At 48.5% G+C, this 23496-nt stretch overlaps 1 protein-coding gene across 1 annotated transcript in view; it reads left to right on the forward strand.

The window, feature by feature from the left end:
* LOC127576075 (ras GTPase-activating protein 3-like) overlaps positions 1 to 23496 on the forward strand; it is a 135804-nt gene that overhangs the window by 107197 nt on the left and 5111 nt on the right. The window contains 17 exon segments of the mRNA XM_052026434.1: positions 543 to 673; positions 676 to 695; positions 4106 to 4156; positions 4158 to 4184; positions 4186 to 4257; positions 5108 to 5201; positions 5204 to 5234; positions 6234 to 6297; positions 8141 to 8264; positions 9446 to 9552; positions 11085 to 11162; positions 12558 to 12635; positions 13834 to 13907; positions 16241 to 16347; positions 18108 to 18190; positions 19689 to 19897; positions 22386 to 22489. Coding sequence (XP_051882394.1) covers positions 543 to 673; positions 676 to 695; positions 4106 to 4156; positions 4158 to 4184; positions 4186 to 4257; positions 5108 to 5201; positions 5204 to 5234; positions 6234 to 6297; positions 8141 to 8264; positions 9446 to 9552; positions 11085 to 11162; positions 12558 to 12635; positions 13834 to 13907; positions 16241 to 16347; positions 18108 to 18190; positions 19689 to 19897; positions 22386 to 22489 — 1454 coding nt within the window.

Genomic DNA, 23496 nt, shown 5'->3' on the forward strand with positions numbered 1-23496 from the left:
TGAAATGAGAACAGAAACTGCTGGGATATTCAGCAGGTCAGGTAGTGTCTGTGGACAGAGAAACAGAGTTAATGCTTCAGAGTGATGATCTTTCTTCAGAACTAGGGAAAGTCTACCTTTTCTGTTTTTATTTGAGGCTTTGGCTGGATTGGCTGTAAGGTTGGCCTGCCATTGTTTATCAGAGGCTTAGTGTCTGGGGTCGGTCTTTTATGTTGGGTAAATAGCATATGGGCACAGTCTTGCTGAGTAACATAATCCCACACTGGAATTTACCAAAGCCAGTGGCCATTTCATCTCCAGGGGTTTTTACGTAGCAGCTTGTCGCAGGTGGAAGGTGGAAAGAGCAACAGCACCTGCTGCAGGGGCATCTGATACTTTGTGAGCAGGGAAAGCAATAGTACGACTCCTTAACCAAGCAGACTGCTGAAACGTTACTGAACAGAATAGGTCCTGAACCAGGAAATGTTCGTCAGAATATTGCGCTGTGACGTGATGGAAGAGCTTTTTCCATTCTTGCTTTTTTTGTTTTGCAAATCTCACAGGTACTTCCTGCATCCCAGAGAAAATGGAAAGCCCGTTAAGCCTGTCGACCTGGGCTCCCTACGGCTGAACATTGTTTACCACTGAAGACACGTATTTCCATCTCATTATTACGATCCACTGAGGGACCTTATAATAAATCAGCAGATGTTGAGGTACGAGTGATGTGTGGTACCCTTAACCCTAATCCTGACCAGACCCAGTGAGTCCCAGGAGATGAGAACAGTCCTGGCCCTCTCTTGTCCATGACCCTCATACCAAGGATAGTGCTGGCTTAGGCAGAGTAGGAAGCGTGAGACTGACGTAAGCAGGCGTGAAACAAAAAACTTTGGAAACAAGAAGCTGGAGAAACCCAGGAGGGAGAAAGGAATGTGAGGTGATGGGGAAGGTGGTGATGGACAGGGTTGGGTGGAGGCTCCTGTGGAGCAGCACATTTGAGCCACTAGAACCACAGCCTCAAGCTCCAGCGACCCCAGGTTCGATTCCACCTCCGGTGTCTGTGGAGTTTGCACATTCTCCCTGTGACAGCACGGCTTCCTCTCGGGTGCTCCGGTGTCCTCCTGCATCCCAAAGATGCATTAGTCAGTAGGTTAATCGGCTGCTATAAGTTGCCCCTAGTGTGATGGTGAGTGGTAGAATCTGGAGGGGGGGTGTTTGATGAGAATATGGAGGGAATTGGTAATTGGTTATATATTGTCCACATGTTCTGAGATAGAACCATAGAACCATACAGCAACAAAACAGGCCCTTCGGCCCACCATGTTGTGCCGTCCATCAAACCACCCTCACCCTTTCCTCCCGCATATCCCTCTCTCGCACATTCCTCCATATGCCTATCCAACAAACTCTTGAACCTGTCCAATGTATCTGCCTCCACCACCACCCCAGGCAGTGCATTCCATGCACCAACCACTCCTCTGGGTGAAAAACCTCCCCCTGGACATCTCCCCTGAACCTCCCAACCCATAACCTTAAAGCCATGCCCTCTCGTCTTGAGCATTGGTGCCCTGGGAAGGAGGCGCTGACTGTACTCTATCTATTTCCTCTCAATATTTTATAACCTCTATCATGTCTCCTCTCATCATCCTCCTTTCCAGTGAATAAAGCCCTAGCACCTTAAGCCTCTCCTCATATTCCATACACTCTAATCCAGGCAGCATCCTGGTAAATCTCCTCTGCACCCTCTCCAACCCCTCCACATCCTTCCTATAATGTGGCACCAGAATTGAACACAGTACTCTAAGTGCGGTCTAACTAGAGTTTTGTAAAGCTGCATCATCACTTCGCAGCTCTTAAACTCAATCCCACGATTTATGAAAGCTAACGTCCCATAGGCCTTCTTAACTGCTCTATCCACCTGTGAGGCAACTTTCAGTGAACTGTGAATATGAACCCCCAGATCCCTCTGCTCCTCTACACTGCCAAGTACCTTGCCATTTACCCTGTACTCTGCCCTGGAGTTTGTCCTTCCAAAGTGTACCACCTCACATTTCTCCGGATTGAACTCCATCTGCACTTGTCAGCCCAGCTCGCATCCTATCAATATCCCTCTGTAAGCTCCGACAGCCCTCCACACTATCCACAACACCGCTGATCTTAGTGTCGTCCGCAAACTTACTAACCCAGCCTTCCACCCCCTCATCTAAGTCATCTATAAGTATCACAAAAAGTAGAGGTCCCAGAACCGATCCCTGCAGGACACCACTAGTCACTGCCCTCCAATCTGAGGGCACTCCTTCCACCACAACCGTGACAGATACGGTGAAAAGCTTTGTTTGCAGTGCCATCCAGACAGATCTTTCTGTACTTAAGTACATGAGGTCGTACAAAAGGAAAAACAGATGCAGAATCCAGTGTTACAGTTTACAGAGAAAGTGCAGGGGCCATGACGAGGTGGATTGGGAGATCAAGAGTTCATCTTTATCATATAAAGGTCTGTTCAAGGAGTCATAAAATGCGATTAGTATAGGTATTAATGTTAATAGGTGCTTGATGGTCAGCATGAACTCAGTGGGCCGAAGGGCCTGTTTCTGTGCTGTAATTCACTATGATTGTGGCAGGCATAGTCATGGAGAGATACAGCACAGAAACAGGCCCTTCAGCCCACCATATCTGTACTAACCATCAACCATCCATTTTCACTGATCCTACACTAATCCCATGATTTACTTTTGCCACAATCTCATCAACACCCCCTAAATTCTACCCCCTACACTCTGGGGATAATTTACAGTGGCCAATTAACCCAACAACCCGCTGGTCTTTGGGACGTGGGAGGAAACTGGAGAACCTGGAAGAAACCCATGTGGTCACAGGGGAGAACGTGCAAACTCCACGCAGACAGCGCCCAAGGTGGGGATCACGCCCAGGTCACAGGCTTCGTGAGGCAGTGGCTCTATTAGCCCTGCCACTCTGCCAGACCTTGTGCCTATGAATCTGATGGGCTGAATAGCTGGAAATTCTGCAGAGCTTAATCACAGCTCATTGCTGGGACTTAAGGTGGCACCACTTTCACATGGAGAATTAGCTCCCACTTTCCGTTAAAGCTTGCATCATCTGTGAGTTGAAAGTATCTTTTAGATTCCATTTGGTACAAGGCAGCTCTCTCTTCACTGGGTTAGCCCCACAGTGTAACTGCTGCCCTCTCCTGTTGATGCCTGGTAGTTGTGGGTAATGTGTTTTGTAAGTGGGAACATTAATAGCCACTTAAAGGGAATTGGTGCAGTGCTTGAATGAGAAATTATTGGAGAAAGGGCAGGGAGATGGTATTAGATCAAGGCTTCATGCAGCAAAGCCAGCAGAGGTGGGAGTCCACAGGCTGTCTTGTCACACCTCCTGCTCCACTTGGCCTTTGTCCCACCGAGATGGATGAAGTTGGGTTGTGGTTCCCTGGGTCCCCAGTGTAATCTGACTCTGTTTTCTCTGGTTTCATTTCTCTCCTCCTTCCTCCACCCCTCTCCCACTGTCCCACTCACCTCTCTACTTCCCACCCCCAACTTCCTCCTTTCCCACAACTGTCCCCAACACTTTGCTCTCCACAACCCACTTCCTCCTCTCCCCCTCCTCACCTCTCACTCCCTTGCTTCCTACATTCCCTCCACATTACCCTTTCTCACTCCACGCCCTGTGCTCCCCCATCCCTGTTACCCTACTCACATCTCTCCTTCCTCCATGCTTCTCCCCTCCCTGCCTGCCTGCTTTGCCCTCCCCTACTCACCCCCTTGCCAATCCACCCCCTCTCTGTTCACCCCTTCCCCTTCTGCACCCACCCCTCCCTGCCCTCACCCCCTACCGCTCTCCCCCAATCCCCTTCCACGCTCTCTCCCCTCCCCCCTCTCCTCCTTCCTTACCCTCTCCCCCTCCCCCTCCCCTCCCCCTCCCTCACCCCTCCCTGCTCACAACATCCTCCCTCTGCCCTGCCTCGCCCCCTACTGCTCTCTCCCCCTCCCACCCCCTTCCACTCTCTCTCCCCTCCCGTCCCTCTCACCCCCTCCCCTTTCCCCCTCCCTCACCTCTCCCTGCCATCACCCCTTTTCTCACCTCCCCACTCCCCCCCCCCCCACAGCCAGTGTCTGCGTCTGCTGCCCATGTGCTGGGGGAGGTGTGCCGTGAGAAGCGAGCAAGCTGCTATGCCTTTGGTCAGGACTCTTCCTGCACTACGGAAAGATTGTTCCCTTCATCAGTGCCATTGCAAATGCTGAAAATAAACAGGACGCTGTAAGTAAAAGGGGGAATTCTCGGCTGCCTGACTCCGAGGGCGTGTGCATCGCGACAACCCCACAGCCTCACTGTCCTGTTCTCCCTTCCACCCTAACCGCGTGCTGCATTACTTTCCCTTCTGCAAACACCTCCACTCCAAAGCTCTCACATCCCTCCACCAAATGGTGCAATGTTGCAAGATGTAGGAAAGGACCAAAGTGCTCAGAGTGTTGCACGAGTGCTAAAGATACAGAAGTAGTTGTTGTTCTCACTCCCCCTTCCCTGGACCTACACCCCCCGAGATCTCCTCCACTTCTGCCCCCCGATCACCCCAACTTCCACGGCTCATCACTGGCTGCCCCATCTCCAGCTGCCTGGGCCCCGGCTCTGGAAATCCATCCCCCCCACACCCCCTGCCCAAAATCCCGCCACTCCCTGATTCCTCCTCTGTGGCCCAGTAGCCAAATTCTGTCTGCCTACTCTCCTGTGAAAGGCATCGGGAGATTTACTACACTAAGGGCACTATATAAATGGAGTTTATTGTTTCTTGATATTTGGATGGCCCGGCCCCTGTACCACTGCTCTGTGGCTTGTGGGGAGGGTGGGGGAGAGGGACAGGCTAAGATACTGCATGGAATCAGCATGGATGCAAGGGCCAAATGCCCTTTTGTGCTGTAATTCTGAGGGCAGGAGAGACCGATTCTTTGTGGTGAGCGGGGAAGGCTGAGATCAGCTGAATGTACTGGAGTACGGCTGGGGGGATCCCTGCAGTTCAAAGGTGGGGAGAGGCATCAGACTCCCATCCAGTGTCTCCTTCAGCAATGATCTCCCGAACCGGTCGTGATTATAGGTCTGTTGCTTTGCAGAGATCCAAAACACCATCTTCCGAGGCAACTCCCTGACCTCAAAGTGCATTGATGAGACGATGAAGCTGGCAGGGAGACACTACCTGCAAGTCACACTGAGCCTGTTGTCGATGAGGTAACCAGAACCGTGTGGGAGGGCAGGCTAGTCAATCAGTGACATCAAGTGCATGGCACACTGCACATGCACACAAGTGCTCATCTCGCACACACATCACTCCCTCTCACACTTCGATACACACTCACTCCCTCTCACACTCACTCCGTCTCGCACACGTTCCCTCTCGTACGTGCTCACTCTCACACACATTCACATATGCACACAAGTGGTCATCTCACACACACTTGCTCCCTCTCACACAGTTGCTCACTTTTGCACACACTCACCCTCACACACACACCTGCTCTTTCTGACACACACACACTCACCTCTCTCTGACACACACACACACACCTGCTCTCTTTTTCTCACACACACCTCTCTTGCGCATGCACACACTTGTTCTCACACACACGTGTGCACCCTTGAATGCACTCTCACACACACCTCCTCTCACACTCATCCATGCATTTGCACATCACTTTCACACACACATACATTCTCACACACACATACACTTCCTCACATTTGCCCACTCAAATGCACACTAATTGGTACACATAGGGAAATTCACCTGCAGAAAGAATTAGAAAATTCCATTCTCAAACACCCAATACATAGAACTGCAGGCCCCTCTCTAACAAGGGCAGAATTTGACCTGTTCATTCACTGCTGCCAGGGAATTAAGGTCTGACTTTAAACTGGAATTGAATGCAGTAGAATTATGCTGTAACTTTGTTGGTACTGAGGGAGAGAATTAGTGTCCCTGAACCTTTCAACATTCCTAATTTAGATATACCAAAATGAGGATTGCAGTGGATTAGACAGGGATCGTTAGAGCCTTTGAAGATTCATCATTTGCAGAGTGATTTTATCTCTTGATTTAGAGGAAGTTTACAGAGGGAGAGCCTTTGGTTGAAAGGGAGATCACAAGAGCTTGGAGCTTTTGCCATTATATAAGCTGTTTGGCAACTGTTAGTACAGATGTTTATTAAACTGGAATTTCTCTTTCGTTTCCCAGATATGTGAAGTCACAAGTCCTGTGAGATTGACCCAGTGAAGCTGAAGGACGGTGAGAGTCTGGAGTCCAACATGGTGAGAGCCTTCAGCATGATCAATCACCAGTCCAACACTTCCTTTTAATTAGGATCTGAATCTGAATTTCAGTTTGTGTAGAGGTTATGCATCTGACTGGTGTTCCAATAGTAATCCAGAAGATTCAAACTTTTACTTCAATCTATGTGAAGTTTGCATCTGTTCCCTGTGACCACATGGGTTTCCCCTGTGATCTGAGTCCATTCACATGCTGACTGTTAGGTTATTGGACACTGGAACATTGCCCCAAGTGGAGCAGAGTGGTGGGAGAATCAGTGGTGAGTTGTTGGGGTGGTTTTGTATACATGGGGAGGGTAGATGGCAGGAAACTTTTCCCCATACCACAGGGCAGAGGTTCAGAGGAAGGGGTAAGAGGTTTAGAGGGGATCTGAGGAAGATCTTCTTCATGCAGAGGTAGTTGGAATCTGGAACGCACTGCCTGAGGGGGTGGCGGAGGCAGAGCCTCTCACAGCAGTTAAAGTGCCGAGGTAAGCACTTGAATCGCCAGTGTGTAGAAAGCTAGAGATCAAGTGCCATTAAGTGGGATTAGTAATAGATGGGTACTTGATGGTCTGTATGGACACGGTGGGACGAAGGGCTTCTTTCTGTGCTGTATGACCTTATGACTATAACATGTGAGAGAGACTAGTTACAGGGAAATAAGAAGGTGAATGGGATTGGTTGACGGTTGGCATAGACTTGATGGCCAAATGGCCTCCTCTATGCCTTTTCCTCATATCAGCTAAAAGTGTCTGTGAATCTGCCTGATTACTAATTGGGTTCATTGATGCCCTTTTGGGAAGGAAATCTTAAGATAAGATAAGATTTCTTTATTAGTCACATGTACATCGAAACACACAATGAAATACATCTTTGCGTAGAGTGTTCTGGGGGCAGCCCACAAGTGTCGCCACGCTTCCGGCGCCAACCTAGCATGCCCACAACTTCCTAACCTATACGTCTTTTGGAATGTGGGAGGAAACCGGAGCACCCGGAGGAAACCCGCACAGGACACGGGGAGAACGTACAAACTCCTTACAGGACAGTGGCCAGAATTGAACCCAGGTCACTGGCACTGTAAAGCGTTACGCTAACCGTTACACTACCATGCCTGCCTTCCTTATCCGGTCTGGGCCCCTGCACCACTGCAGTCTCACACCCACGTGACTTGTACCAAACTGTGCAAGGCTTGGCTGCTGCAGAACCCCTTCGTCATACGTCTGCAGTGCTCCTCGTTGCCTCCTCATCATGCTGAGGTGGTTGTTAATGCTGGCCTTGTCAGCTGTGAAGACGACCCATGAACTAGTAAAATAGTGACCATTGGTGAAGGTACCCTCACGCCGAGAGTTAGCCTCAAAAAGCAGAGGGTTAGAAACCTGCAGGGGAATGGCAGCAGGCTCCTGCTGTTGTCACACACTCATTGCAGGCACTAATGAGCATCTATTTCAGTAGGAGCATGACAGATGTCAATGCTCCATCCCCGTTCTGTGAGCTTATAGAACCACAGGAGGCTGTTCCGTCCATCGAGCTTGTCCTGTCATGCAATCAGATCACTGATCTTAATTTTCTTTGTTCTGAATCCTTAGTCCCCACTCACACCTCAGCAGCAGTAACCAAAGTTGCTCCCTGACCATAATGAAGTTTAAAGCTTTGCCCATTTCCACCTTCACCACAAATAATAGTTTCTCTCCAGCCACCCAACCAGCTTCCTTAATCTTAACCAACTTGGTAAGACCAAGGGTGTCGCGTCTCGGTAACCATATCTCGTATTCCCACTGTGCTGTCCAGTGGATCCCTGTGCAGGAATATAAAGTACTATTATCACTGTTCCATTGTATTTCAGGATAACCTCAGGCAGTATGTTGAAAGAATTTTCAATGTCATCACGACATCAGGCATGAGTTGTCCCACAGTCATGTGTGACATTTTCTTCTCACTGAGGGAGTCTGCTGCCAAGAGATTCCAAGGTAGAGTGTGCTGTCGTTCAGCACCATTATCCTTGTGCTGATCCTTGTTTAGTCACAGAGCGGTGTGAAAGTTGTGGTTTCCATTCATCATTAGCTCACACTTCCAGTGGTGCACAGTTCTGGTCTCCACATTGTCAATGGGATACCCGGGCACTGGGAGCAGCAGCAAACGTTTACAAGCAAGTTGGCAGACCGGGAGGTTACAGTGATCGGGAAATACTGAGTGGCTACGGGAAGGCTGGGAATTTACTCAAACTCTGTCAAGTTATGAAACCCTTTAATAAGATGAATGTAGAGAAGATATTGACACACTTTCGATGAAGACAGAAACCAGAGGGCCATCAGTATAAGATGGTCATTAAAAATCCAATCAGAAATTCAGGAGAAACTCCTTTCCCAAGTGAGCAGAGAATGTGGAACTCACTCGTACAAGGAGAGGTCAAGGTGAGAAGCAGAGATGAGTTTAAGCTGGAGAAATACCTGAGCAAGAGAGGGATAGAAGGAGATGGAGAGAGGTGGAGGAGGCTGGTGTGGAGCCAAGGGGCTCAATGGCCTGTGAATTCTATGCAGTTCAATACAACTAAAGGGATAAGGGGCTATTTTACAGTCTCCTTCATGGACATAAATCTGTGCCGTCTAGCCCAGGCTGATGTAAAGGTTACAACAGAGTTCACCCAATATCCTGGCCAACACGCACCCCCTCACCTGTCACCTGCTGGGAACACACTTGTTCTTTGTTTTTTTGCATGTCTGCACAACAGTGACTACTCTTCAAAAAACAATGAATTCAGCACCAGGAGCTTGCATTTCTGTGGCACCTTCACAAAGCACCCAAACTCCAAAGAGCACATGGGAAAGTTGAGCTAAAGCCTGCTGAAAGAGGAAAGTTTTCAGGCACGTTGTAAATGTAGCAGAGACGTGAGGAATCTTGGGAGGGAATTCCATAAATTCCAGTAGCTGAAGGTTATAAAAATCAGGATGCAGAAAAAGCCAGTATTGGAGGAATGCAGGGAGGAATAGCTTTAGGATGTCCTGAGAGAGGCAATATGTGGTTGGGCTGCCAGGATGATGCTTAGTGATGTATGTGGCTGTGGTTTTACATCAACAGTGGTCCTAATGTTGAGTTCATATACTTAAAGCATCTATGTAATCCAATGGTAACGTGGAAACTGTTTTTCTAGGTGATCCTGATGTGCGGTACACAGCTGTAAGCAGTTTTATCTTCCTGCGATTCTTTGCCCCAGCTATTCTTTCACCTAACCTGTTCCAGCTTCACCTTCACCATCCAGTAAGTACACAGTGTGGACTTTGCCCAGAACAAACAATGTCAGGAACTAGTCTGTTGCAATGGTCAGGATGCCTTCTCAAAAACCCGGTGAGATAGAGTACAAAAGGGCAAGCAAATAGAGCTGGAAATGTGAACATCATAGTGGGAGCCCAGCAAAGTTCCCTTGTCTGCCCGTAGCGTGGCTCCTTCACCACAACCTTCCTACATGAATCAGGCCCTAACTGACTCTGTTCTACATACCCTTTTATATAACTCATTAACTAGCCAAGATCTTTCTGGTTGAATGACTTAATGTCACCACTACTTGGTGATGCTTACGCCAAGAGCCAAGATAAACCTCCCCTAAACGAGGCAATCAGAAGCATTCTAAAACCTTCAAATAAAACAGAGTAATTGTAACACCCAGCAGGTCACTCAGCATCGGTGGAGAGAGAAACAGAGTTAACCATTCAGGTCAAAAACCGACAGCTTCAGCAAGCAGCAGAGCTGGGGGTGGGGCTTTGCCCTGTCATTGGTTGGACTTGCTCTGCCTACCCATGTGACATGATTCCCCACTTGAGATACTGTTGTCACACCACACCAGGACAATGTTGACTGATAGAATTGGCGTCCAGATCTGATAAGCTAGGTTTGTGCGAATGGGGGGACAGGCACTGGGCTACTCTGGAAAATCCAGGCTGTTGATTGGAATCACATAGAACACAGAACAGTACAGCACAGGAACAGGCCCTTAAGCCCATGATGTCTGTGCTGACCGTGATGCCAATTTAAACTAATCCTTCCATTCCCTGTCTGTTCATGTCCTGTCTAAATGCCTTTTAAATGTTGCTATCATATCTGCTTCCCCCGTCTCCCTTAGTAGCCCATTCTAGGCACCTAGCACTCTCAATCTCCGTTAAACTTTCCCCCACTCACCTTGAAGCTGTGTCCTCTAGTATTTGACGTTTCCACTCTGGGAAAAAGACTCTGTCTGTCTAACCCGTCTGTCCATTTCATCATTTTATATACTTCTCCCTCAGCCTCCGCCGCTCCAGAGAAAACAACCCGAGTTTGTCCACCTCTCCTTATAGCTAATGCTCTATAATCCAGGCAGCATCCTGCTGAACCTCTTCTACACCCTCTCCAAAGCCTCCACATCCTTCCTGTAATGTGGCAACCTGAACTGCACACAGTACTCCAAATGTGGCCTCACCAAAGCTGTATACAGCTGCAGCACGATTTCAACTGTAATTAATGACTGAGAGTGATGTAAAGCTCATTTATCTCTCCATCAGGGAAATTAGAAAAATTACGGGATCTTGCTGTGTGCAAAGTTGCAGCCACGTTTCAGACAACCAATCTGATTTGTTGATACAGTGAATTTCCTTGCCTGGTGTTAATTACATAGTTAAGAGGAAGCTGAAGATACCACAGCCTTCCCCGTCCTCGCTGCCTTTTCACACCAGACTTGCATTTACAGAATCTGATTGTTGCTCCAGCTTTACTGCCATTGAATGTTGATCCAGATCTGGTGATCATTTCTTCCTGTTCAGGACCCAGTAACAGCACGGACCCTGACTCTCGTGTCTAAGACCATCCAGACCTTGGGTAGCTTATCGAAGTCCAAGTCTGTAAGTCCTTCTACACTTATTCTGCACTCTAATGAGAGAATGTAGCCCTAATCACACCAACTCACCTTTCCCACACATGCTTTAACTGTGCTTGGAGGGAGTGTGGACTGTTGGACGGAGTATTACTGGAGCTGGCTATTTGAAACCCTCCATAGCTACTGAGAATTTAAATGGTAATTTAGAAAAAGAATCTGGAAGTAAAAAGCTGTTTTCTGTGAAAATTACTGTGAAAATCAAGGTGTTGGATTATTATTTAACTAAACCGTGTGACTGAAGTTCCTCAGGGAAGGAAATCTTTCATCCATGGAGGATGATCTGAACTGCCTGCCGAAGTGGCAGAACATCTTGTGAAAGCATCTTCCTCACGTAGAAGGTAGCAGTTCAGGAAGAAGGTGGCTCAACACCACCTTATCAGTGGTGGAAATTAAACCCCAGCTTTGCCAGCAACAGCCGTAGCCCTGAGAGTGAACTAGTGAAAGGTGGAGCTACCAAACTGTCAATCCACTCCCTCCCCCCCCCCGGGAGATAGGGGCTGGGGGCTCGCAGAATTTACTCTGACATACTTCACAATTCCTGTTGCCAACATTCGCTAATGGTTTGTGCAAAGGTCCTGCAATGATCTGCCTCTGAATTTGTAACAAAGCATGCAAACTCTCAACATGCACGCAGCTCAAACTTCCCTGCCCAGTCTCTCAGATCAATAATTAAAGGCCTCATTGTACAATATCTGGTAAATGTTGAAAAGGTGATTGGAAATCTGCCCTCTTGGTAACCAATGCTCAGTGAATTAATTAGAAAAACTGATTAGTGACCCTCAGTTTTCAAATTCTGCCACAATACTATGTATAAGGTGTACATTCTTTTGGCCCCATCTGCAATAGATAAGGTGTACGGTCCAGCCTCATAATGGCTCTGTTACTGGACTAGTAATGCCAAGCCCTGGACCAGTGTCCTGGAGTTTAAACCTCCAGAGTTTATAATTAATTTACTAACCAAGTCTCGAATAAAAAGCCAGTAGCGGTAATGCTCAACACGAAAGTCCAACTGTTCACTGATGTCCTTCAGGGAAGGAAGTCAGCTGTTCTAACCCAGCCCGGTCTGTATGTGGCTCCAGACCTTAACCATGTGGTTGATTCTTCACCTCCCTGTGAAATGAACAAGTCCATCAGTTTAAGGGGTGCGCTTTGAATGTCAGCCCGCACAGCAACTCCCACATCCCGCCGGTGAATAAAAAGCCTCCAATTGTGTTGCTGAGCGATGCTCAATAAATGAATGTGCCTTATGGAATATTGTGGTCCCCAGTCAGTATTTAACAATGGAATGGTAATAAATATTTCACTGATACCCCCTTGCTTTCCATTTGAAGAGTTATACTTTTTTTAATTGTATCTGCAGGCAAGTTTCAAGGAATCCTACATGGCCACATTCTATGAGCACTTTAATGAACAGAAGTACACAGATGCTGTAAGAAATGTAAGTGCCTTTTTATTGATGTACATGCCTTGGTCATAGTTGCTCTGTACAGTGTCCATCTTGCAGGCTTAAAGGCAAATTGAAACAGGGACTCATCCATCAGGTTCCGAGTTGCACATGAGTCCTAACCTCAAGTGTCCTGCAAATATATATCCCTCAGTTAATGGAGACCAGGTTGCATTTGTCGTGCTATGTGGAAACGGTAACGTTATGGCAATGACGATACTTCAGAGCACTTCATTGGCAGTAAGGTACACTGTGGTGTCCTGAAATTGCAAAAAGCACTCTAGAAACCAAGTAATCCGGTCACATCCATGTGAGCTTCCATCCTTCCATATGATTAAATGGCACAACCTATTGACAAGTCTGTAGCCATTTTGGGTTCTGGTGATGTTTTCTGCTAATAGGAATAGGTTGGGTTTGGGGTTGTGTTTGGGTGTGGGGTTCTGTTGAGGTGCAGGTTAGATTGGAGTTCTGTTGAGCTGGCAGTTTGGTCGGAGGTTCCACTGAGGTGGGCGTTGGGTTGGAGTCCTGTTGGCATGGAGTTGGGTTCCAATAAACTTCCTTTCTTTACGAGTAAGCGACACCATGTGTAGTAGGGTCGGGGGGTCCTGTTGGGTTGGGTTTCTCTGCGTGTTGAGGCCACGGTTGTGATGAGATTGGAGATTTGTTGTGGTGGAGTCAGGATTGGTGTTCTATTGCAGTGAGAGTTGGATGATATATTCTCTTGCAGCTGGATTGGACTTCTTTAGGGACTGGGTTGGAATTAGGGTCGGTTGAAGTTGGGTTGGATTAGGCTTCTGTAGGGATTAGGTTGGGAGGAGATTTGAGGTTCCTTCACCACTATTCTTTATCTAACATTCTCAGACTCCCTTTGAGAGGTTGCAAATCAAAAATGCCCAATCAGTGAAAGCACTGCTTCTGACCCCTAAACCAGACAACACCAGTAACCTCATCCTGAACTTGGCAAAGTGGACAAAATAACACACTGGGGTTGTTTTTAAGTTTTCTGACAGTAACACTTCTTAAATAAAGGAAATATCAAATTACTTGTGATTGTGTGGGATAGATCTCTGAACTTTCCCAGGGTCACAGCTGCTCTGTGCACAGGGTGTCGCCCACACATAAGGAAAGAAAGTTTGTTGGAAGGTTGTATAACAGCTGAGCCCCCTTTAACCCATTTCTGATCTGTATGAAGTTCCTAGATTTAATCTCCTCCTCCGGAAGAAAGGACCACAAGAGCATTGAGCAGCCCATCGTGTTAAAGGAAGGGTGAGTTCCAAATACCCTTTCTGTCCTGCACAGTAAATAAGCTTTTACTAGACAGAGTCAAATGAAACAATTTATGTATAACCCTTGCAGAGAAAAACCTGAATTTCCCTCAGGATGTGAGCAACATTCCAAGGCCCATCCCTGAGAAGCTGGTGGTGACACTTCTCAATAAAACAGGAGCTTGCTCAGTCAGATGATAGGGAAAGAGTTAGTAACCACGTTACTGTAGGGCAGGAGTCACGTACTGGCCTAGACTGAGCAAGACATCAACAAAATAGGTGGATTTTTACAACTATCCAACTACTTCAGAGTCACTTTTATGAGACCAACATTTTATTATCAGATTCGTTCAGCTGAATTCTAATTCTCCAGTAATCCAGTGTGGAATAGGAGGTCAGGTTGTCAGGATTGTTCATCCTGTTACATACTGTACACCACCATGTATGGGAGTCACTACTCAGTGTGCTGCTGCGTATCATGTAGCAGGAGTTCTGGTGTGTGACATCCACCCTGAACATCTGGGCTAAGTGTCCATCCTAAACTGTTCAGGATGGAAGAAAATCTACCTGTTCGTGACTGTCAGTGCCAGCTGGGATTAGATGAGTCTTGCAGTGCTAGAGGAGGCCATTTGATCCATCATGTTTGTGCTGGCTCTGTGAAAGGGCTCTTTGATTTGTCCTGCTGCCTGCACTTTCTACACAGTCCTTTGAATTTTCCACTTCCAAGTATTTTGAAATTTTGAGAGCTCCTCTTGAGCTCTCCTCCTCTTCCCCCTCAGACATTCCCAATCACAATGACCCACCACTATTTATTTCCTTCCTTTTCCATTAGTTCTATTGTTAGTCACCTTAACTCCCTATCCCCTGGTCACCAATCCTCCTTATTTACTCTATCCAAGCCCCTTATAATTTTGAATTTTTATTAATCCATAATCTGCTTTCTCTCTCATGTGGTGAGCTGAGAGCCACTGGAAGGTGAGTTCTGAGGCTGAGCAGCGTCAGTACCCATTCTCATTCCTCTCACTTCTCCTTCCGTCCATGTGTGCACTGAACAAGCTCTCAGACCTGTTGTAAACATAGATTCAAATTCTTTGGTCATGATAAAACATTTCAGGCAACAGTTAATATTTAACAGGGGTCAGATGGAGAGCTGTGACTGTGGCCACCAGAGCTCGGTGTTAAAGGTAAGCTGGCAATCTTTGCAAGTCAGTGGTTTGCTGTAATTCTTGGCAAAGTCAAGAGTTTACAGGGCAAATTCTGCCAAGTTCTGGGTGTTTTAGTAGAGAAATTAAATAAACTGAAGTACTGAGATCTTGTGTGATGCAACAATTTACCATCACTGCAGACTATAAAACTAATACGTCAGGGGGTTCTGGATGGTTTATCCATTCCAGGAACAAGAGGACAGCTCGGTATGTCAGGTCTCCTCCACCTGTCACTCAGATCACGGCTGACCTGTGTCATCAGGTGAACCTCCACCTTCCCAATTCCCCTCCCACAAGCAGCTCTGTCCTCCACACCACAGTGAACCAGATGGCATTCGGCAACAAGCCCACTGTGCTTTAGCACTTCAGCTAAGTACAGTTTCTTTATTTCACCCCAGGGTCAGAAGGATTTGAATGTATATTCTCTGGATATTTAATCTAGGGAGCTGGATTACCAGTTCAGTATTTGTCATAGAGAGATACAGCATGGAAACAGGCCCTTCAGCCCAACACATCCATGCTGACCATTAAACAACCATTTACACTAATCCCATTTTTTAAATTCTCTCCACGTTCCCTTCAACTCTGCCCAAGTTCTACCATTCACCTAGACACTACGTGTAACTTAGAGCGGCCAATTGACCTGCTGACTTGCACATCTTTGAGATGTGGGAGGAAACCAGAGCACCCGAGGAAACCTGCATGGTCACACAGACAGCACCAGAGGTCAGGACTGAACCTGGATACCTGGAGCTGTGAGGTAGCAACTCCACTTAGTTGCACCAATGTGCTGCCCACAATGGGCAGAGTAAATAAACTGCTACACACATCTGGGGCACTTGAAGGTCTACTTCACCTGTGCAGGTTCCCCAGTTGTGGGTTCACACTGGTAACTGGACAGTCCTGCTGGGAGCTACCAAGTGTGGAGATTGTGCTCAGACAGTTCACCCCCTGCAGGAATCATGTTTCTTGCACGTCTTTGGGATGTGGGAGGAAACCTTCAAATCAATCGCAGCCTTCAAGACCCTCTCAACTTCCCAATCTCTTGACCAATTCAACTTTCTTGGAGGTTTTTGTAAAGATTTAATTTGCTAATCTTTCCAAATGATGCTTTTGGACTTCCATTTAGGTTTATGATCAAGAGGGCACAAGGAAGAAATCGCTTTGGCATCAAGAATTTTAAGAAGAGGTGGTTTCGCCTGAGCAACCATGAGTTCACCTATCACAAGCACAAAGGTGATGTGGCACACAGCCTTTCCTCCCTAATATTTGGGGTACAAGGGCAGTGTCCATCTGGGGACTGGTCCCTCTCTGGCTTTACATTCCCTGATTGTTCTTCCCACTCCAGGATCTCAGTTGGATTGGACCATTGCCTTCCTGAGGCCAGCACACATGTTCATGTGTTGGGAGCAAGATCTTGTTATGGTGTCAGTGAAGTTTTGAATATCACAGGAGAGAGGACATGGAACCAAAAGCATTAACAAACCCTGGTTTAAGTGATGACGTTCCACTCAGCTGGGATCAGTCAGATACTTTCCCATTGGACAAAGGAGTTCACCCCACCACTGATGTAGATTCCCTTGCATTGGCCCTTCCCCATCCCACCTCGCAGACTTCATCTGCACCAGCATCTCCTCACTGTCACAGTTTGCTATGTCCTCTGTCTTTTCTGACTTGCTGACCTTCAGTAAGGTTTCACCTGTCAGCAGTCTCCAATAAATCCAGTCGGGAATTCAGGAGAAACCTCTTTCCCCAGGCAGTGGGTGGGGTGACGTGCAGAGATGGGTTTAAGGGGAAGCTGGATAAACACATGAAGGAGAGCAGGATAGAGGAGATGGTGATGGGGGAGATGGAGGGGGGTGGGAGGAGGCTGGAGTGAGGCAGACACACCAGCGTGCAGCATAAGAAATAGAGGCAGGAGAAGGCCATTCGGCCCTTGTGTCTGCTCCATCATTCAATAAGATTGTGATTCATTCCTTACCCCAGTGCCACTTTCCTGCACTAACCCTCTGTCACAAGTCCTTTCAATATTAAAAATGTCATTGACCTTTACCTTGAATATTCTCAGTAACTGAGCCTCCACAGCCCTCGGAGAGAGAATTCCAGGGACTCACCACCCTCTGGGTGAAGAAGTTTCTTTGTCCTTGATGACCAGCCCCTTATTCTGAGACTGTGACCTCTGATTCTACACACCCTGGCCAGGGGAAACATCTACTCTGTCAAGCCTTGTAGAACTTAGTAAGTTTCAATGAGATCGCCTCTCACTTTTCTAAATTCTGGAGAGTTTAGGCCCAGTCTGCTTAATATCTTCATTTGGCAATCCTGAAGTCCCAGCAATCAGTTTGATCAGCCTTTGCTGCTCCTTCTCTATTGCAAGTATATCCTTCCTGATCGGTACACAGTATTCAAAGCACAGTCACACCAGGGCCTTCTATAATTACAATAAGATAGAGTCACAGAGTTATACAGCACGGAAGCAGGCTCTTGGACCCAACTCATCCATACTGACCAAGGAACCAACCTGAGCTAGTCCTCTTTGCCTGAATTTGGCCCATATCCCTCTAAGCCTTTCCTGACCAACTGTCTTTTAAACATTGTAATTGTACCTGGCACTACCAGTTCTTCTGGCCATGCGTTCCACATACTCACCACCCTCTGCGTGGAAAAAGTTGCCCCTCAGGTCCTTTTTAAACCTTTCCCCTCTCATCTTGAACCTGTGGCCTCTAGTTTTAGACTCCCCCTACCCTGGGGAAAAGACTGTGCCCACCCACCTTCTCTATTCCCCTCATGGCTTTATACACCTCTATATGGTCAAAAAGATGTCTTTACCCTTGTATTCAAATCCCCTTGCATGAATGGCCTGTTTCTGTGTACTTTCTGCATGAGTTTGTTCAATTAGTCGATGATTTAGATAATGAACTTGGCTGGAAAGTTTCAGACAAGTTTCCGTTCTGGAAGGAACTAGCTTTTAATGAGCTCCTTTCCTGATGTTTTAGGTGACCATCCACTGTACGATATTCCAATTGAAAATATTCTCGCAGTTGAGAAACTGGAGGAAGAATCATTCAAAATGAAGAATGTGAGTAGAGTATCAGGTTGTGTGTGTCAACAGGAAGATGGAAGGTTTTGGAAATATGACTGAAGTGTCTAATGATGGGGCCCAGACTGGGTAGAAACAGACTGCGGTTAATGAGTCAAGAATTTAGACAGCACCTGTGATGTCAGGTAGTGCTTCACAGGATGCTCATTACACAAAATCTGGGCCATAGGAGGAGGAGTTAGGGCTGGTGACGAGAAACTTGGTCAAAGAGAGAGGTTTTCAGGAGGGCCTTAAAGGGGAGAGGAACACGGAGATTTAGTGAGGGGTCCAGACAACTGTAGGCATGAAGTGATGGTGCAATTGAGATCCGGGATGATCAGGAGGCTGCAAATGGAGCGCTGGAGAGGGGGTGGGTTATCGAGGGGTGGAGTAGGGAAGGAAGAGTTATTGAGGGGTGGGTTATCGAGCGATGGGTTATTGAGGGTTATTGAGGGGTGGGATGGGAGAGTGGGTTAGAGGTGGTGGGGGTAGGGAGGGGTGGGGTATCGGGGGGTGGGGTAGGGAGGGGTGGGTTATTGAGGGGTGGGTTATCGAGGGGTGGGGTAGGGAAGGATGAGTTATAGAGGGGTGGGGTAGGGAGGAGTGGGTTATCGAGGGGTGGGGTAGGGAGGGGTGGGTTATCAAGCAATGGGTTATTGAGGGGTGGGATGGGGGAGCGGGTTAGAGGGGGGTGGGGGTAGGGAAGGATGAGTTATAGAGGGGTGGGGTAGGGAGGAGTGGATTATCGAGGGGTGGGGCAGGGAGGGGTGGGTTATCGAGCGATGGGTTATCGAGGGGTGGGATAGGGAAGGATGAGTTATAGAGGGGTGGGGTAGGGAGGAGTGGGTTATCGAGGGGTGGGGTAGGGAAGGATGAGTTATAGATGGATGGGGTAGGGAGGGGTGGGTTATCGAGGGGTGGGGCAGGGAGGGGTGGGTTATCGAGGGGTGGGGCAGGGAGGGGTGGGTTATCGAGGGGTGGGGCAGGGAGGGGTGGGTTATCAAGGGGTGGGTAGGGGGGGTGGGTTAGCAAGGGGTGGGGTAGGGAAGGGTGGGTTAGCGAGGGGTGGGGTAGGGAAGGGTGGGTTAGCGAGGGGTGGGTTATCGAGGGGTGGGGTAGGGAGGGGTGGGTTATCGAGCGATGGGTTATCGAGGGGTGGGGTAGGGAGGGGTGGGTTATCGAGCGATGGGTTATCGAGGGGTGGGGTAGGGAGGGGTGGGTTATCGAGGGGTGGGGCAGGGAAGGGTGGGTTATCGAGGGGTGGGTTATCGAGGGGTGGGTTATCGAGGGGTGGGGCAGGGAAGGGTGGGTTATCGAGGGGTGGGTTATCGAGGGGTGGGGTAGGGAAGGGTGGGTTAGCAAGGGGTGGGTTATCGAGGGGTGGGGCAGGGAGGGGTGGGTTATCGAGCGATGGGTTATCGAGGGGTGGGGCAGGGAGGGGTGTTCCCGCCGGGTTGATGCAGAGTCGGAGGTGATTGTGTCCTGTGCTTCACTGCAGATGTTCCAGGTGGTTCAGCCAGAGAGGGCACTGTACATCCAGGCCAACAACTGTGTCGAGGCCAAAGACTGGATGGACATCCTGACCAAAGTTAGTCAGTGCAACCAGAAGCGACTGAGCACCTACCACCCGTCTGCCTACCTCAACGGGCACTGGCTGTGCTGCAAGGCCAGTGTGGACTGTGCGCCCGGCTGCACCCCCTGCACTGGGTGAGATGTGCGGACCTTCTACCTCTCTGGACACACTGAGCTTCTATGAAAACAGCTGAGGTGGAGTACAGGGGAAGGAGCTGGTGTTGTTCCCACAGCTGAGGGATGAGGCCCCTCCAGTGTTCCCTTGGTTCTCTTTTCCAAGGGATCAGGGAATCCCGTAGCATGGAAGCACAGCATGAGGCCCACTCCGTCCCGCACATTAACACCTTTCTCAGTTCACCTTTTCCACATATGTTCTCACTTCTCCTTCCCTCAATGGTTCTATCCGAACATTCACTTCCCAACCCCTCCTGAAAGTAAGTCCTCCTCACCTGGACCTTTGCATTTTAAAGGTGATCTCAAATTTACAGCTTATCCCCATGGTCACCCCCGCTTTACCCCACCAGGGTGTCAGAGACATTCCCCCTCCTCGACCCTCCCTGCAACTTATCCTGCCTCTGTTGTCTCCCTCCCAGTCCTGACCAAGGGTCTTCAAAACATTAACTCTGTTTCCCTTCCCACAGATGCTGCCCGACCTGCTGAGTGTTTCCAGCATCTTCTGTCCTTATTTTCAAATTTATACTCCCCAGTTACTGCCTCACTGAGTAATGCACGATCACACCCCTCCATCAGATCTCCAGACCAGTCCCTGCTTTAATGGGAAGCTCTGCAGGTTCTCCAGTCTGAAGGTATCAGGACCAGGCCATTCAGCCCTTGATCGTGCACCCCCATTCAGTAAGACCATGAACGATCCTGTACCTTGCCCATTCTCTGGTCAATCTGCATGACCCTCGGTCCCCTCACTGCCTGATAGTTTATTGATTCCAGCCTTGAGTAAATTCACTGAGCACTCACTGCCACTGGGGGGGGTGGGGAGAGGGGTGGCACAGCAACCCAGATTCAATCCTGACCTCCAGCGCTGTCTCTGTAGAGTTTGCATGTTCTCCCTGTGACCACGTGGGTTTCCTTCCACATCCCAAGGACATGCAGGTTGGCAGGTTAATTAGCAGCTGTAAATTACCCCCAGTGTAATTAGGTGGGAGGAGAATGGGGTGTTGGGGGGAGTGGGCGGGGTCTGGATGTTGATGGACGTGAGAGAGGCTGGGGTTAGAGGGAAACAAGTAGAGGAATGGGAGTAATGGAATATCTCTGTTCACCAGAATAGACTCAATGGGCTGAATGGCCTCCTCTGAAGTAAGGAAATTGTGAATTGCAGAACTTCACAGCTTTCTCAGAGGTTGCAGCTCATCTCAGTACCACATGGCCAAGGCTGTCTCTGAGACCCTGCCCCTGGACTTTCAGCATCAACCCTTAATAATCAAAGGCTCTCGGCTCTGCTGTCATCTCTGTGAACTTCTCCCAGACCTTGGCCTCTGTCCTTGAGATAGAATCTACATACGTTTAGGAAAGAGTGCTCTTGTGTTTTGAAGTTAACACTGAATCTTCACCCAAAGCCCTTTTCCAAGAGAGGAGGTCTGTGTGTTGAGCTGAGTGAGACAGTGAAGTTCCACATTTCCTGTTAATTCCACCAGGTGACCCTGAAAACTAAGTGACCTCCTCCCTCCCCCTGCCTTGAGTGCCAAATGTTTCCCCGTACCTGAGAGTGGATCTGAGAACTGAACGGGAAAATCAGAGACATAGGTTTGTAGCCCTGCCAATTATCCAGCACGTACAATCAGTGGAAGCATTGGCAGGGCTAAGATTTGGATAAGTCAGTCCATGGGTCTCTTTTAAAGTTCAGGATCCTAAATGCTCCTGAGAAGGTGGGGTGAGCTGGCTTCTTGAACTGCTGCAGACCTTCTGCTGAAGCTACCCCCACAGTGCTGTTTGGGGGGGTGGGGAGTTCCTGGGTTTACACCCTGTGGCGATGAAGGACTGACAATATAATTCCAAGTCCTTCATCGCCTCGGGGTCTAAACCCCCTGACCTGGAGATGAATCTGCAAGTGGTTCCCCTGCCCTGCTTATCCTTCGTGGTGGTAGAGTTCACGTTTGGGAGGTGCTGTTGGAGTAGCCTGGGCGAGTTTCTGAGGGGCATTGTGTACATGGTGCACGCTGCAAGAAAATAGGGGCAGGACTGGGCCACCGGGCCCCACAAGCCCATTCAGTACGATCATGGCTTATCTATGTTGTCCCCAACTCCTCTTCTGTGCCATTTCTCTGTACCCATTTAATCCTCGATCTATCAAATATTTATCCACCTCCTCTTTAAATACTTCTGATGATCCAGTTTCCAGCACCCTTGGGGCAGAGAATTCCAGAAATTCACCCCCCTCTGCAAGAAGAGGGTGCTATGGTGCCACACTAGAGGGCAGTAACTGTGTGCCAGTGCTGGAGGGAGTGAAGTACTGAGCCTCTATGTCGTGAACTTGAGAACAGTTTGCTGTAACACTGTGTGTTCTAGCTGTCTGCCTTTGGTAGAACCTGCACACACTGTGCCTTTAATTGGTTTATGTGTCCCTTCCTGGGTCAGTGGCTGAGGGATGTGGTCTGTCTGTCCCGTGCAGTGGCCTTCCTGCAGACATTCAGCTGGATGTGGACGGTGACCGCGAGACAGAGCACATTTACTCCCTCTTCAACACCCACAAGACCAAGCTGGAGAAGATGCAAGGTAAGGACACAAATAGCCTTATGTAAAACTGTGGCTCTGTCACCGATGCAGGGGAGGCAGAGTTGATGGGGGCTGGTGGGTGGGAAGTGAGGGGAGGGGAGCCATTTTATAGTTCCAGGAGACAGAGCTCTTATCATGTATACTGGGAAGGTTCTGCCACTGCCCTGAAGGACCAAGGATGCCAATCCGAGAGACAGTTGGTGTGGGATGGGTGTGTGGGTGTTGTGTTGGGTGGTGGGGTTACAGGCTGGGTGGGGGCAGTTTTCCTTCCCCACTGGCCTGCTGTGTCGGTACAAGAATCCATTGGCTTGTGGTCCCTGTGACTGAGACTCTATTGTGGGCTTTGAATTCACTGGATTAGACTGAGCCCTGAGGTTACTAATCTGCGCACTTGACAGCCCAGCTATTCGGATGTTTGAGTGCCACCCAGAAAGTGATTAGGCACTAAACTGACATTGAGATGTCCCACAACTACAGAATGGTTAATGCAAAGGTAAAGATTAATAAATTACTGATTTGCAACCATTGAACAACCTGAATGAAACCATGGTCACCCACATGGAGTATTGCAAACTGTCCTGATAGGGAAATTATGAAAAGATTTACAAAGATGACACCAGAAATGAGAGGTTATACCTGTTGGGAGGTTGAACAGGCTGTGACCCATCCTCTGGAAGCTAGAAGGATGGGGGACCTTCTGGAGTGCTTAAAACTTATGGACAGGTGAATGCATTCAATTAACAGAGAGAGATTTCTACTTGTGGAACTAGGGTCTATTACTGTAAGTGAGTCACTACAGATCCAGTCAAGAATTCAGAGAGTGGGGAAATGGTGAACTCACTCCCACAGGCAGCAGTCAGGGGGGACTAGAGAGATGGGTTTAAGGGGAAGCTGGATAAACATGGGAGAGAGGGATGGAGGAGATGAGTGGGAGGAGGCTGGTGTGGAGCAGAAACATCAGCATGGAGCAGAGGGGCCGAATGGCCTGTTTCTATGCTGTACATTCT

This window comes from Pristis pectinata, chromosome 11, assembly GCF_009764475.1.
Source record: "Pristis pectinata isolate sPriPec2 chromosome 11, sPriPec2.1.pri, whole genome shotgun sequence".
Taxonomy (NCBI): Eukaryota; Metazoa; Chordata; class Chondrichthyes; order Rhinopristiformes; family Pristidae; genus Pristis; species Pristis pectinata.